We start from the raw sequence: 17329 nt of genomic DNA on the forward strand, positions 1-17329 counted from the left end.
TATTTCAAACATTTTATATTTTCAAGTCTTCAGGGATGAAGAAAAGAAGTTGACCTCGCTGTGCTCAGAGGTCGTTTTTGCAGAGGAAGGCTGCATCCGCCTGCAGGCGCCAATAAAACAGCGGGTACTGTGTATGGGAAAATTGAAAAAGAAAAGAAGCAGAAATCTTGAGAGAGGACCCTTGTGGTGAAGGTCAAATGTAGAGCCGGGAGGGGATGATGGGTATATGGGGTGATGAGGATAAGGGGGTGGTAAATGTGTATGTGTGTGTCATGAAGTGAAAGAAGGAACCTACACATTAACTTTCTTTTGTTGTTTTTTTAATGGTTTCCCTTAAAACAATAAATACTTGAGTTTTATCCAGTTCAGATTTATTGTACATCTTAGACTTGTTAACTGTTGTTTAACTTTATTAGGTTCTCAGGAGTAATTTTCCCATGATAAGATTCTTTCTGTTTGCATTTAGTCAAGGCTTTCTGCAGGTCATTTTTATTAACTCCACTATGTCAGAGTGGGAATTTGACAATGTCCCACATCAGCGTGTAGCCCCACTTCATTTTTCATTTTCTCCCTTCATCACCTTTGTACCATGACGGGCACTTGCCGACCTCTGCTGTATACATTAAAGAGCTCCCTTGTTTCTGCAGGTATTTTAGCCTCCTTCAAACCAGCCATAGTTTAACGTCTTAAAAATGCAAACCTTCTCTCAATGTGAATAACAGGCCTCTCTCTAGGTCACTTTTCATCTTCAAAATATTTGAAACGTGGTTGCAGCTGTAAAATGTCTTGGATAGCCACAGGATTTTTAATATTGTGCACATAAGCACTTTTAAGGGTATTTAATGATATTTTCTGCTCTATTTCTGGCTTTAAATGTGGCATTTACAACGTGACTGTTTATCACACTATTTTATTTGTCATTCAGTGTAGATGTGATTACGGAAAGAGTTCACATTAGTACTCTTAACAGCATCAGACCAGTTTCACAGTTGCTGAAATACATTCTTAGATGCAGTCTGGAAAGACTATAAGATCATGTGAACATGACTAGTTAATAGTTAAAAAAATTTGACCCAATAGTAGTCACTTTTCCATTGACCCTCAAATTGCATGAATAGAACTTGCACATAAAAATTTGCTTAATGGAAAAATAACAATTTTGCCAAAACGCTCGAAAAGCGAAGAAGAGGAGTTCTAAAAGAAACATGGTGCGGTATGTGTGGACACACCAAGAAACCAAATCATTTTTTAAAAATTTAGTACGGGATAGAGGGGTAATATATAATAATATGAATATATCTGTAAGTCAGCACATTTACATTCACCGCCATGTTTATAGAATGACTTCTCGTGCATCTCCCGATAATAAATAAATAATCGCATTTGTGATTTCATGGAAAAAACAACATTACACACTTCTGTTTTTCGACATTTAGTAAATATTGGTAAAGTTTTGCGCGGATGTCCAATGGTAAAGCAACTAGTGATGGCGTTTTCACACAGCGTACTCAAGTCCATACTTTGATATGTTCACATCTTTCCTGCAGATGTTACATTCACAAGCACGTACCGCGGCCCGTGTCCGAGTATGAGTGGGTGTTACAGGGCTGAAACTGTTGGTGGCGGTGTGGAAGGAATTCTGTCTCTATCCAACAAACATGGAAGCCAAAAGAAAACAAACCCTTACCTATCTGTTAGCCTGTTTGAGGCAAAGAGGAGAAGAGCAACCTTCATTGTCTCTAACATATCACTGAGTGGTTCGGTCGATAAGGCGAGCTCGTGCTGCGCGGTTCCGAGGCTTTTTCAGGAAACAACAGGAGCGCCGTCTATGGTCTCGTAGTGATTAACTCACTTCCGTTGTCGGAGTGGTAATTAGGTCACTTCCGGTCTCGGGCACGGATTGCTTTTACACAGCAACGTACCGCACTGGCAGTCCGGACACAGGACTACATCCTCAACTGGACTCGGGTACGGTACTTGAGCACGGAACGTTTGCATTCATAAGGATAGAAGTAAGCAGACTTTGGGGTCCAGCTTACTCAGATACGGACTCGAGTACGCTGTGTGAAAACACCCTAAATATTGTGACGAGGTTCCTTCAGTCCATTGAATAGACTGTGTATTTCATATCTGAATCTTATGATCTTTGTTATTCAAATATGTTTAATTAAAACACATGCTTTCAGGATAAAACAAACATATATAAGTATTAGAATTACACATGTTAAATATTATTCTGGATGGCTCTGATCCATTGACAGGTTATAGGTGTAATGGCAAAGCTGAGTGATGTGATCAAGGCCTGTGTTTAATAATCTTTTCCGTTTTCATAGACTAACATATTACATACGTTAATGCATAGTTGAAACAACTTCTGGCAACAGCCTTGGGCAACAATTCACCGGATGAATAGATATAACAAATCAGAATGTGGATTAAACATTAATCAGAAAGTTTCAGAGCTTAATCCACACATCAGTGACTTTGAAGGCTAAATTTAAGAAGAATTAGTATCTTTTGGCATTTGAAGGGACAGCTGCTTTTCAGTTTGATGAGCAAGTTGACTCAGTTCTCCAAACATTAAACTCCAGCTCTTCCCATCTCAGTTCAACTGTGAAATAATCTGTCACTGTATATAAATCAGCCAACAATAGACTGGCGGGTCTCTTTACTGTAGCTTATCTGAGCCAAATATCTGATTCATGATTTCCCATCCATTCTAAACTGTCACCACTGGGCCAATAAGTCTGCTACCATTGCATTTAAGTTGCAGTAGCGGTAGTAGTCTGTCTATGCACATGTGTAAGAGGAGGCGCTCATTATAACAAACTGAAGTGGAGTTGACTGAGAGCCTGAATGGTGGCTCCAGAAACAACATAGGTTCTGGACACTGAGTCTGTTCTGTTGAGTTAATCCTATCAGAGCTGACCACAGTGCCCCCAGCCCCACCCCTCGAAGTGTGAAGCAAGCAACGGGAAAGCAAAAGCCTGCTTTCCATTGCTTCTTTGACCTTTTTCCTCTCTTTTTTCCTCCTGTTTTGATAGATGGATAGATTCCTTGGAGTATCCATCAGTTTGGATACACAAAACCAAGGCATCGTCATATTTTCTGTGTCACTGTTCATTTAGGATGAAATTGGTCTTGATGTTTGGAAGCCGCACTGGGATGCAAAATAAAAAAAGAACTGATCATTAACCCTAAGTGCATTTACTGTCAAAGGCATAAACAGTCACCTACAATGAAAAGTATCCATTTACCTAAAATGTTTAACACCGTCTGCCACTAATACTATGAATATGTAAGTGCAGTTTCTCAGCTTTTTGGCATTTGATATGACCCATTTGGAGGTTCAGAGGCTCCATAGTGAACATGGAAACACTGTAATCTTCAACAAAACTGATTTAATTGTAGAACTTATGTGGTTTAACAAATGACAGTAGTTGTAGATGGCTGTTTAATGACTTATATTGTCCAAAAAGTTACTTTCTGAAGTTTTCTGTGTTCTGATATAATAACCTTTGAATTTACTTTAAACTTTTATGAAAATCTACATTATTAGTAAATTAAATGTAGTAAATGAAACTGAGAAATTCAAAATGTTGAGAATAATATTGTAATAAATGGTGATAAATAACTTATAACTGAATAGTTGTAGCTCTTTAATGGTTAAAGCCAAAGTATTTAGCCTGTTTTGCAGAATGTACGGATATTCAGATGGATGGATGGAAAATAGATAGATAGATAGATAGATAGATAGATAGATAGATAGATAGATAGATAGATAGATAGATAGATAGATAGATAGATAGATAGATAGATAGATAGATAGATAGATAGATAGATAGATAGATAGATAGATAGATAGATAGATAGATAGATAGATAGATAGATGTCAGTGATCACAGAATAAAAGAATTTTCCCCTGTGGGCTCAGAAATGTTTTCATGATATATAATTTACTGCTATTCGTTACAGCATGATGGTGCTCATTCCATGCTCGTATTAACTTAACTGCACCTCAAGCGGAAAGTTTCTTTCTCTTACTACACCCTGCACTACAATCAGTGTATTTTAGGGATTATGGGTGTCTTTGACAGACATTTTGCAAATTTGAACCCTCTACAAAAATGTAATTGCCTAAAAATTATCCATGTGAGATGAAATAGTCAGAGGTACGTGGCGAAGTAAGGGTTTACAAATGGAAAGATGAAAAGTTCTTACAGTAGGGAAAGGTCTGGGGAGTTCTGATTTATGCCTTTGGTTAAAGTGTCTTCTGGGTTGGACTTAATTAGCAGGTAAATCAGTCAACATTTCCTGACTTGCCCAGTGTTGGATTGATGGTGGGATTGGTGATTCACTAAATTTGGCAGTTTTCATATACAGTGTGAGGCAGCTTGTGTGTGTGTGTGTGTGATTATAGAATATATTTGTAAAGAGTAGGTGATTTAGTTGAAATATCTGATGAGTCTGTGTTTACAGGGTAAGATAAGGTAAAGGTTATGTGCTAATAGCTGGGGTTAAGTGTTTGGAAATGCGAGTGTGTGAGTGTGTGTCAGAGCCGACCTAGACAGACTCAACCACACATGAACTGTCATCTTTTCTTTTCCTCACTCTGTTTTGATTAAAGGCAGTTTTATTTGTCGGTTTTCTCTTCTCTCACCGCTCTTACATCATGCAGTATTTCAGTGTATTTTGTGTTTATTTTTACTTGACTCACATTGTACGTGGTGTATGTGTATGTGCGTGTGTGTGTGTGTGTGTGTGTGTTGTATTTCCAGCTCAGGACAATCCAGACAGCCCAAGACACAAATACAACTTCATTGCCGACGTGGTGGAGAAAATTGCTCCGTCTGTGGTTCACATTGAACTTTACCGCAAGTAAGAGACATGCACCTGTATTCTGTGTGTGTGTGTGTGTGTGCGTGTGTGTGCGTGTGTGTGTGTGTGCGTGTATGTGATGAGGACAGACTCTAAAAGAAACAAAAATTTACAGCCCACCTGTGTGCTTAACCAGACCACACCAGCGGGTAATAGCACATTGCTCCCCACTTCCATCTTTCAACGTGTCTTTTTCATCATATTGCCAACTTTTTTGCTCTTTCATCTCACTTCTTGCATCTGTGACACCTTGTCTTTCAGTCTGTGTCTCCATTCTGTCAATTACTGTGGCATGCACTTCCAAAACATCTGATCTAACCAAGACATACAATCTTAAATGTAGTTGTAAAGTCTTATTCTTCTTTTAAGAGTGATATACTGTTGTGTTACATTAGTGTTTTATCCATAGTTGTTGCTTAGTAAAGTATAACTGTATGTAAAGGTGCCACTTGTTGCTTGTTGAATGTATGCGTCCCTTTGATTTCCACTATTTCCTCTGCTCTGTTTCTTGTTGTCTATTTGTTGTCTTCACCTTGGTTATCTCTGTTGTCTCTTTTCATTTTCGCAGAAGCAGTGCAAACACACTCTGCTTTAAACCTTGTTTGCTTACGACTTTAGATCTTACACTTCTGTTACATCATGAATCAGTGCTTCATTTTTTTTTTTCTTTAGAAGAATAGACCTGTTGAAAGGGTGAAGTAAATAAGTGTAATCCAGTTCTAATCCTGTCTTTTTTTTTCTCCCACCTTTGCTTTCTTCCCTGTAGAATGACGTATTCTAAGCGAGAAGTTGCTGTGGCCAGTGGTTCTGGCTTTGTGGTGTCAGAAGATGGCCAGATTGTGACCAATGCCCATGTCGTAGCCAATAAACACCGGGTGAAGGTGGAACTGAAGAGTGGTGCCTCGTATGATGCGAAAATAAAAGATGTGGACGAGAAATCGGACATCGCGCTCATCAAGATAGATGCACCGGTCAGTCAAAGTGCTACACATTCAGCAATGCCAGCAATGTTGCCAGATGGGAAAGTTAATTTTCCCGGGGTAAACATAATACAGGCCCTCCAGTTACTGCTTTCAATAATAAATACCTAACATTTTTGATTCACAAAGAGGATTTGATTCAGTGTAAGTTGATGACAGCCACATTCATCAACACAGCAAGCATGACAGGTTGGAAAGTGTCATGTGAGAAAATGTACAAAAAGCAGCTCAATCTCAAAAACAAAGATCAAATTATTATACATTTGGTTGTCAAAACTGCCACAGAAATGTGATAATTATTGCACATCTGGTAACTCTGATAGAAAATGGCTGAAGTGACACCTAATATACAGATGAAATGACATTTTAGTGAATTTAAGTGCCACTTTTTTGTTCATATTTGCTGATATCCATTAATTTCAAATGGATGAAATAGATTTTTGTCACATCTCAGTAAACTGGATATTCAGAGGAGGAATAATTTAGAACAACATTGACTTCACAAATACCTATAATGATAGCAAGCAGCAAGCAAATCCAGCACAGTTTTGAGTGGTTTAACAAAATGAAAACTACCTCTAAATCTTGGGTAATTCCCCAGTTTAACAGCTATGACATGTGAGGTCTGGCATGAAAGAGTCCTAAATCCACAGGATTATTCAAAGAACAGCTAAAGCAAAGTGAGAATGCAGGTAGTGCCAAATGGGTCTTTAAAAGACAGCTGACTTGCCTGTTCAGATCCTTTTAGGAGGCTATAAAAGCAAGTCAGATATTACACAACTCTTGTCAGATGCAACATGCAAAAACAATCACATATGATGGACAGGAGAACACTTGTGTTAACGTTACCCAGAAACCCAGGGACGATGGATAATCACTGGTGAAATATTTGTACATTCTGCTGCACCATTGCGCATTTGTTGCTTTTTCTTTCTTGTTTCCCCACATCTCTATCTTTTTATTTCTCTGTCTGCTGAACTAGAGGGATGCACTTTACAGTTCATCTAAGCCAACAGCCATGCAAAGGAATGTGTGGCAGAAAGCCAAGCCCCATTGACTGGAAGTCATAGCAATGCCAAGTGCATTATAGTGCTCACTCTCATGGCTGAACGACACAGCTGAATAGATGTTCATGACAGCAACACGAGGTGTACAACAAAGACCTGCAAATCTGAAAAGATGTTGAAACATTCAGGTTTTGTTCGGCTGATTCTGCAAATGAAGATTGTGGAAAAGCACAGTGACATATGTGTTGTTTTTGTTCATCCTATAATACTGGTCATTCCGTGAGTTGGTGATAGTTTGGTCTCCATTTATTTACAGACTCCTCTCTGTTTTTATTTGCACCACATGCTCAGTTGGCTCTGATTCTTTAGTGATTGATGGTGTTGAAGAAATGGATGTGACCAACCATAGCATGTGTGTTTTTCACAGCAGGAGTCCTCATTTTACTGCCTTTCCTCTAAACTTTATTTGTAGCGTTTCACCTCATGAGATCATTACCATATTGGTCAGTAAACAGCAGGTGATTGTTATAAAACAGGTTAATGGTAATGAAATGACCAGATATAAGCATGTGTCCCCATGATCACCAACAGAATCAGCAGCATGAGTGGTGTTGTTTGTTTAAAGAGTGTAAGTCATTGTGTGAATTCAGAGCAGGTCATCCAGGACGTGAGTCAGTGCTGCGGCCCCAGAAGACCTGAGGTCACTTTGGAAGGGCCTCATGATTTAGATGGAGCTGGTATTTGTGCTAATGAGGGAAGCTTGGCGTGTGTGAATGAGAGATATGTGTATGTAGTGAGAGTTAATATAGGAAGGGAATTAGAAGATGAGTGGTCTATAATGAGAGGGCAGAATGGAAAGCAAAAGCAAAAGCTGTCATTTTGGATTAAGAGGGAAACTACAGTGAGCTACAGGGTATTTACTCTGGTGTCCTAACAAGAAATAGCTGTGAATTTCATACTGGAAATTTATCCAAGCACAATTCAAACCATATAGTTAAAGTAAATTATATCCACTATAAATAAAACAGTACTCTTCCCATAGTCAAAAGTGAGAAGAAAAGTCACCTCCCAAAATTTTGCTGAGTGGCTCCTAGGAAATTAAACAGGAATGGAAATTGCACCACAGATGTTAAATTATCCCACAGGGTTAGTTTAGGAAGCTGTCCGTATCACAAATGCAAGTACGAACTCTGCTAAAAAGTTGCAAAAAACACAAATGCAATGATGAGTATTGACTCCATCATCTCCTTTTCTGTATTTTGAGTTTTTTCTTCTTTTTAATCACTGTTTTTCTTTATTCGTCACGGAATTCTCCATTAAACACAAGCAGCCACACATAATAATCAATAAACAATTGCTCTGGTTTATGAGTGAGAACCTCTAAAGTTTAGTTTTGCCTTTTGTGCAAACTCTGTTCTCTTTTTCTTTCTCCTTCCTTTTCTGTGTGAAATTGGAGTTTATTGGTAGCCGGGCCCAGTCCTTTTCCTGGGGCTGTGGTCTACCCCTCAGCTCTGGGGAAAACATTAATTCGTCTACAGCAGCTGGAACTTCAGAGGAGAGGGGAAAGGGGGGAAAAGTTCTGTATACTCACTTGTTCCTGTGCAGAGAAAGGAGAAAGAGAAAAGGACAGAGAAGAAAGAGAGAGAGAAATGTGGTCAAGGCCTGGAAAATGAATCCATATGTCTGCAGGACTATGTCAGCTAATAAGCTAATGAATGCACTGTGTGATGTGGCAACGGCACGTTAAAGATAGAACTCATCGTGCTTAAGGTTTTAAAAGGCCTCTCATTAACCTCATTCTCTTACTCGGATTTTGGACACAGATACTTTCACTTGGAAGCACTCATACTGACTTGGAAACGTTCGCTTTTACCTGGAAACACTCTGACTTGAAATCTTACTGACTTGAAACGACATTTATTTAATCATGTTGACTTATATGGACCCTTGCAGACTTGGAGGCAGTCATAATGTCTTGGAAAGATTTCAAAACCCTCAAATATACAGAGCAGCGAATTTTCCATATCATACCAAATCATTTTATCACTCTGTCTTTGCTTTGGAGGTCTTTTAATGTTTAAACCACAAGTTTTGGGGTGGGATAAGACGATGAACGCATCAATCCTTAGCTTTGTTTACACTGTCAACCGTGGAAGAACTGACCGTGTACAAAGTCATGTCCCCATGTCTGTCAAGCTTTCCATTCTAGCACAACACATACGCAGTTTAATATATTAACTATTACAGATTACGCCTCCGAATTTGTTGTAACATCTGTGGTTTCACACAGACATAAACAACTATCATAGCACATTTTACTTTAGTAGATTTTAACTTTGTTTTCTGAAAACTCACTCTTTACAAACAGAGAAAAGGGTGTTAAGCATTATTTGTACAGAACTAGTATAACCTGTGTGTGGACCTCTGGTGATTTGGAAATGAACCCTACATGTCTTTGTTTCATGCACACAGGATAAGCATAAGTCTGTTTTTGACTCAAATTTACTAACATTATTCCTACGTTCAGATGTCAAGGTTCACCACATATAGATAAAGATGTTGAAAGACGAAAAATGTATGTACAGTCGCGGAAAAAATTATTAGGCTACCCTTGTTTTCTTCAATTTCTTGTTCATTTTAATGCCTTTTACAACTAAAGGTACCTTTGTTTGGACAAATATAATAATAATAACAAAAATAGCTCATAAGAGTTTAATTTCAGAGTTGATATCTAGCTATTTTCCAAGGTTTTCTTGATAATAACCAAAATCACTTAAGTTCTTACATAAATAGCCATGACTTTGTACTGAAAAAAACAGTGCTTTTAGGCATTCCATATTTTCTTTTCTGTCTGTTTTAGTCACAGGAGTTAGTACTTCATTGCATAACCATTGTTTTTGATGACTTTTGATGGTGTAATCATTTTTTTTCCGCAACTGTATGTTATTCATCTTATCATCTTTTGAGATGTCACCATTCTGACAATTTGCTCTATCATTGAATAGGCATCTCATATTATAAAATGAGCATAATGAATTTCCATCCAAAACACATCGACTGTAGTCCTCGAGGTCAAAGTAGGAAAAAAAAAAATGCTGCAAATCCCACCAAATCACAAAATCCCACCTAATGTGTTTACTGGAAAAGCAGAGCTTATTTACATATGCATTTTTACTTAAAGCGGTCATATTTTGCTAAACCTACTTTCATTTGTCTTTGGTGCATTTATTTGTGTATTTGGACCCTAAGAGTTCAAAAAGTTTGAATTTGAACCCTCCAGGTGCTGCAAAGCTATCGTTATAATCATTTTGGCAAAAATTGGGTGGATTTCTACAACCTGTTTTATTTCCTTCTTAATTTGTTACGTTTTATATCTAGTTACGCCACGACATTTGCACATATAAGGTCAAGACTTGTGATGAATATTTCTCAGAGTACACCATAACTGTTTGTCAGCAGTAGTGGTTGTAGTCCATACTAAAAATATGTCCAAACTTCGAGCTGATTACCTAAAATGTTAATTTGTTGATTGAATGGGACAGAGTAGCACAGCCAATAGCCTGGAGGGGGTGGGGTGTAAAGTGGCTGATTTGCATTTAAAGGGCCAGCGCTCAAAACAACCTTTCTGGTGTCATTACTCAGAAACAGGGTTGAAGATGGACCTGTGGAGTTGAATTAATGAAGAATTCAGACCCAAGCAGAGCATTTACAGTTTATGTAGACCACAGGGAAATCCTACTATAATGGACGTTTCTGTGTCCGGCGCGTGTTTGTCCGATTGATGTCCCGATGTTGCAGCACAGGAGGGCATTTGTAGGGGTTTTCCTCAGCCATCACAGGCCCGATCGCTGCCAAACTTGCCAAATGAATACAAACAGTACCTGACTACCTGCTAGGCACGATTTAATGTTCGTATTCAAATGTTGTGAGGTATGCTGGGCGCTTTTAGCTTCTCATGCTATCGTACAATGGCACCACGGGTACAATGCCGCAAGTGTTTTAAAATGCATAATTCCATTTAAAAAAGCAAAATGTCACTCCTTTAAAAAATTACAGGAAAAGTAGATTTGGGTGGGATGAAGAACACCAACAACCTTCACTGTTATTACAAATTAGCAGAGGTCCACATCAACTGCAGTCGTCCCAGGAGAACAGGGTTTTAAAAATGCACATGTAGATGCACGTCTATGATACGACACTAAAACGTCTGAGGCAAAGGTACAAGTCCTGGACAGAAATGTGGAGCAGCCAAACTAGTCAGCTATTATATTATAAAGAGGGTTAAAGATAAACATGCAGTCTCTTGTATCAAGTGTGGTTAGCGTATCCCTAAGCTGTTCAGCGGATGACATAAGGATTTTACAAAACCTCTACACTGAAACTATCAACTACAAGTAAAACCCACTAGCATTTTGGGGATGAAATGAGTTTTTAAGGACCCAGTGATTATAGACTTGCTTTAGCCACTGACGCGACTCTGTGTTCTGCTCTTTACAAAACATGCACCCACGTTTTGGCACGACACTTAAAATTAAGGAGGTAATTCCTGAAAAGGTACACACAGAGTATAATAGTAAAGCAGAGCAATTATTGCAATTATCCGGCAGTCAAATTACATCTCCAATATTCTTTTGCTTATCGTGTAAAGGACTGACATCATTGACTTACAAATGAAAACACTTTGACCAAGGCTGTAGGCTGTCCAGCTGGCTTCAAAAACAACTCCACAGCCAAAAAGTAGGCCAAAACAAAGTGGATCAAGACCCAGCAAGGCAAAGGAGAGTGTGTGTATTGTCCTTGGCTGTGTTCCCTCTAAACTGCATCTTTAAACATGGGAACCATTTTGGTTACAGGGACAAGAGATGGAGGAGAAAGGATAGGTCGGGACAGGAGGATGTGATTCATTTCCCCTTCGTCTGTCTCTGAAGGACAAAATGTAACGTCTTTCCACTGGCAAAGGAGCGAGTGTCGGAGCCAGTGCGCTGTCTGAAACCCATGCCCACGTACGCTCGCTCCGATTTCAATAATTAATTGCATTTTTATTTTCGTCTGTGGGCACTGTTTATGTAAGAGCTACAGATGACAATTAAAAACAACAAATTAAATAATGTTAAATAGCTCTGGTAAACAAATTAATACAGAAACATATGCAGGCACATTCCTCCTTTTTCCCCTCCAGCAGTAAAACAGAGCAGAAAGACATATGCCAGTAATAACCCTGTCCAAACCAGCATCAGGCACATTTCCCAGAGAAAATGGTTTGGGCTCTTAATATGAGGTGATGGGTAACGCAGAGACAAACAGTGCCATTGTTATAGAGGACTATATTGGAAGCATAAGGCTGCCTTTCCATGCCACACTGCAGCTGAAATTAACAGGGGGCTTAAATTAATTGCTCATTTATATGACACGCATCTAGCAGTTTCAGAATGTTAACCAAACCAAATGAAGACATTGTTGCTTCTGATATTAATAATATCAGTAATTTTCCAATATTACACAAGAAATCAGTTATGCTAAAACCAAATATCACTTTACTTTTTAGCATAGGCTGTAAGCTATTGTCGTCATGCAGCGTCCGGCGCAGTCGTCATCGTTTGTTGTTGTCTGTTGTCCGTTACAAAACTTTCAATTGTCTTCTTCTCCAAAACTACAACTCCGATTGACTTCAAACTTGGTACACAGCTTCTTTATGATGATGTCAACAAAAGTTAGTGAAATTATTTGGATCCGGATCTGATTCTGGATTTGGTGCAACTTTGAAAAATGTCCCCATTATAAGAGATAGGAAGTGGATCGATGCAATAACTCAGTAAATATAAATGATATCCAGTGTAAATTTCTACAGTCCAGCCCTGATAGGGAGATGACCAAAACATAATGGCCACATGCTGATCAGGATCTTCTTCTGGATCCGGGAACTTACGGAAAATTTAACACAGGCTCTTATGGGGAAAAAATTTCAATCGTCTTCTTCTCCGAAACTACAGTTCTGGTTGACTTCAAACTTGGTATACAGCTTCTGTATGATGATGTCAACACAAGGTATTGAAATTATTTCAATCCGGATCTGATTCTGGATTTGGTGTGACTTTGAAAAATTTTCCCATTATAACAGATAGGAAGTGGACTGATACAATAAATCAGTAAGTATCAGTGATTTCAAGTTGGAATTTGAATTTTTTGCAGATCTGATTGGAATATGACCAAAACATGGTAGCCATATGCTAATTCACTTGGCACCATTAAACTGGATTCGAATTTCTTGTTTTGAGGTATCCAAATTCTTACATGTCTGCATGTTACAGAAGCACACGTTTGATTGTTTACAAATAATATCATTCAGGTAAAGAAATATGGTCACGTTATTGTCAACAACCAATTGGCGACTGTACTTCCTTCGGGCATGTGCGGTGTGATCCTTTGCACATGTTATTTGTTTAGAAATAACCTCATTCATGTGATCAGAAGAGGATTCCCAGTGACGTCATTGCTCAATCGTCATCGCTATTTCTGTAATATAATAAATACACATAAGTAGGTAATAATAAATGGCATCTGGACACATTTCCCAAAGCTTTTAACTTGGCTGGTAAGCTACAGGGCCATTGGTCCTATTTTTATTTAATATATAAGGGGATGCATTGTGTGACTCTAGAAGCTTTTGGCATTTTTACTTTTTGCTCATGAGAAACTCCAATGAATTAAATATACACTGTTCTTCTAATTTAATGTACAATGCACGTTTTAGCAGCTCAAGCTAACTAACTACCTGGAGCAGGAGTCAATTATTCATTTCAAAGCTGATTAAAAAAATCACTACTAAGGTGTTATGTTATCAACAGGTTGTAGTACATAAAAGAATCCCTGTTCAGGATGAATAATTCATTGTGTGGGAGTCAGCAGTGAAGTTTTGTGCCTAAGGCTTTAAAAATGGATTTGAAAAACCTTCAGGTTATGTTTCAAGAAACAATTTGGAGTGTGATCTGTCAAAAGCAGACCCACTTGGTATATCTGTGAATTGATTCAAGTGTAGTAGACAAATAACAAGCCCATAAAAATACTCCAGACTATAGCAAATCAACCTGGACATATAAAAATCTATAGGAGTGACTATTACTGCTCTGCCTTTTCATTGGTAAGTGCACTGTAAAAAATGACTGTGGAATTAACACCAAAAAGTTGTAAAATTGCAACATAAAAAAACTGTAAGTGACAATACGATGCAAAGTTGTTTATTTGAAAAGATTTTTGTGTTAACGATTAAATCAAATATAGCTGTAATTTTTACAGGAAGAGTATGTGAACAAAACCAGATTTGTATGTAGAAATGATGTATTTCTATTGTTTTTAGAAAATAAAACTGTAAATTGAAAAACAATGTGGTGCGGTTTAAATTGCAAGACCATAGTGTTGAAATAACGGCCTATTTGCTTTTTTTTTTCATAAAAAAGTTATAACAAAGTAAACATTTAACAATTTAACATTTTAAATTTGTAAATTAATGGGTTGGTAGAGTTGGTAGAGCGGGTCGTCCAATAACCAAAGGGTTGGTGGTTTGAATCCTGGCTCCGACTGTCCATATGTCAAAGTGTCTGTGGAAGACACTGAACCCTAAATTGACCTGGTGGTTTTGGAAAGTGCTTTGGACACCATGAGGGTGTATAAAATGTGCTAAATAAGTGCAGTCCATTTACCATTTAAATCCAATGTTAAATCTACATGTTTAAAATGTTAAATCTACATGTTACTCCATAAATATGTTTACAGTTGGATGTGTTTTTTACAGTACTGTTCTGGTAACCACAGCTGCCAGTTTTTTCTGTAAAAACATCAGGATTTTTTTTTACAGTGTGTCTATCATAGACATTTAGGCATTTCAATAAATAGTCAAGTCATTATACGAGTCATTGCTTTATGTAAAGGAAGTGAGGCTGTAGGAAGCTTCCCCTGACGCAATAGAACGCGCAAGACCTGATCTCCTCTCATTGTCGTGATTCGTGGAGTTCAAAGTATTGTGGTGTCTAGCCGGAGCCGAGACGCCCTCAAATCTTCCAAACTCTCATGCAAGCCTACTGAGTGTAACATACACACGGAACTCACAGACATATGTTTGCTCTTACACTGAGTAAGACCTTCACAACAACATATGGAAACCATATTGGTTTCCGTACTGGTGTCACTAAGCATCGGGCTTACCCAGCGTGATTTAAATATGTTGATGTTACCTACACAGCGGAGAGCGGCTCAGTGGAGCAAAGAACCACTCCATGTGTTGACTATGGCACTGATTAGCTCATCTGTCTGTAATATTAGCCTCCATGTTTTGTTAGCACTCATCCCTGTTAAGTCAAACTAAAACGCACCCACATTCAAACGCACCACTCAAAGGGGTCATATTGTGCTAAACCCACTTTTATTAGTCTTTGGTACGTTTATTCATATGTTAACTGTTGCCCGTGAAGTTGGATTCATTTTGTTTTCAGACACATTCCCCTTTTTCTTCTTATCAATATACAACAGTATTGCCTTTGACCTGGTGTAATGGTTACATACTGAGTCCCAGTTACACTTTATCTGTCAAGAACAAATCATATTGTCATAATCATTTCATGACAAGTGGTAAAACTATTTTATTCCAACTTTATGGGAAACAGTGTACTTTTTTGCAGATAATTACCTTCGCCAAGAGGTATGATGATCGCTTTGCTTTGTGTGCGTGCGTGTTTGTTTGTCAGCAAGATAACTCAAAAAGTTATGGATGGATTTTCAGGAAATTTTCAGGAAATGTTGATGCTGGTACAAGGAAGAAATGGTTAAATTTTGGTGGTGATCGGGGGGGGGGGCACTGATCTGCCTTGGCAGAGATCAGCGCTCTCCGAGTGCTTTTCTTGTTCTTACATACATTTCCTTTAACAGAACTTGCAGGGGAGTATTTTCGCGCTGGCAAATATGTAAAGAGGTCATATTTTGCTAAACCCACTTTAATTAGTCTTTGGTACATTTATTTGTGTATTTGGACCCTAATAGTTCAAAAAGTTTGAATTTGAACCCTCCAGGTTCTGCAAAACGATCTTTATATTCATTCCAGCAGAAATTGAGTGGATTTCTACAACCCGTTTCAATTCCTTCTTAATTTGTTACATCTATAACTAGTTACGTCACGACATTTGCACATATAAGGTAAAGATATCTGAAAAACATTTCTCTGAGTACGCCATGATTGTTTATCAGCAGCAGCGGTCGTAGTTCATACTGAAAATATGTACAAACTTTGAGCCGATTACCTAAAATGTTCAGGTGTTGGCTGAACGGGACAGAGCAGCACAGCCAACAACCTGGAGGGGGTGGGGCATGAAGTGGCTCATTTGCATTTAAAGGTCCAGCACTCAAAATGACCTTTCTGGTGTCATCAGTCAGAAATAGGGTTGAAGATGGACCTGTGGAGTTGAATTAATGACGAATTCAGACCCAAGCATAGCATTTACAGTTTATGTAGACCACAGGGAAATGTTTTAAAATGCATAATTCCATTTTTAAAAAGCAAAATATCACTCCTTTAAAGCACACACAATGCACTCACTCACCCAGACTCAACAGACACACACTCATACTATCCCTTACTTGCATCTCAAGGTCTGATCTTCTGATCCTTTGGCTTGATGTTATGCATAAGCGTGCTGAATCCTGCCCCATTTCATCTGCATTAAGCAAAGGCCTCAGGGCACGAGTTCAGACGTCAGCAGTAAAACCTTATACCTTACTGTTCTTACGGATTTTGCAAGTAACGTTTCCTGCTTTGAAGTAACCTGTGTGGAAGGAAGAGGAGAGCTTAAGTGACTGCAGTTGAGTTTGGACACAGTTTGGGTCACATACTGACCTGACCAAAGCAGCCTCTGTGTCTGTATGTGTGTATTTTGAAGCGGTCTGTGTGTATATCTAACCAGTGCCAGGTGCGTGGGTTTTAATTTACAGACTTTAGTTTGTCAGGGTTCATGCCCAGACAACCTCCTCCTTCTCACTGTGTGTTCATAAGTGTGTGTGCATTCACATGTACGCATTTGCCTGCAAAACCATGAGCCACGGTCCATCCCAGCTTGACTGGAGTAAAGTTTGCACCTGGTCTTTGCGCCATAAAACGGTAGTTAATGTAATAGCTTTTAAATGACCCACCAAACAACCAAGGCTATAACATTAAAACAATCCAGATCTCTATAGCAACTCTGCAGCTATTTCTAAGCTGGTTCATCCACTTATCTGTCTCCCGTCTTGTTTTGCTTACCCTACATTGTCTTTACTGACCTTACTGTGATAAAATCAATGTGAAGTTATCTCAAAACTCAACGACAAAACATACAAAAAAAAAAAAAAAGTGTAATTCTTTGCACGTGGCCCATTGCCTGGCAGCTATTTCTTCTCGTAAATGCAAACAAACCTGCCTTCAATCTGATGTCCTCCCTCTCA

At 38.5% G+C, this 17329-nt stretch overlaps 1 protein-coding gene across 1 annotated transcript in view; it reads left to right on the top strand.

Annotated features, from left to right (window-relative positions):
* Positions 1-17329, top strand: part of LOC115434795 (serine protease HTRA1A-like) — a 36888-nt gene that overhangs the window by 8015 nt on the left and 11544 nt on the right. The window contains exons 2-3 of the mRNA XM_030156935.1: positions 4779-4878; positions 5645-5849. Of these exons, the coding sequence (XP_030012795.1) occupies positions 4779-4878; positions 5645-5849 (305 nt within the window). The remainder of the gene's footprint in view (positions 1-4778; positions 4879-5644; positions 5850-17329) is intronic.

This window comes from Sphaeramia orbicularis, chromosome 15, assembly GCF_902148855.1.
Source record: "Sphaeramia orbicularis chromosome 15, fSphaOr1.1, whole genome shotgun sequence".
Lineage (NCBI taxonomy): Eukaryota > Metazoa > Chordata > Actinopteri > Kurtiformes > Apogonidae > Sphaeramia > Sphaeramia orbicularis.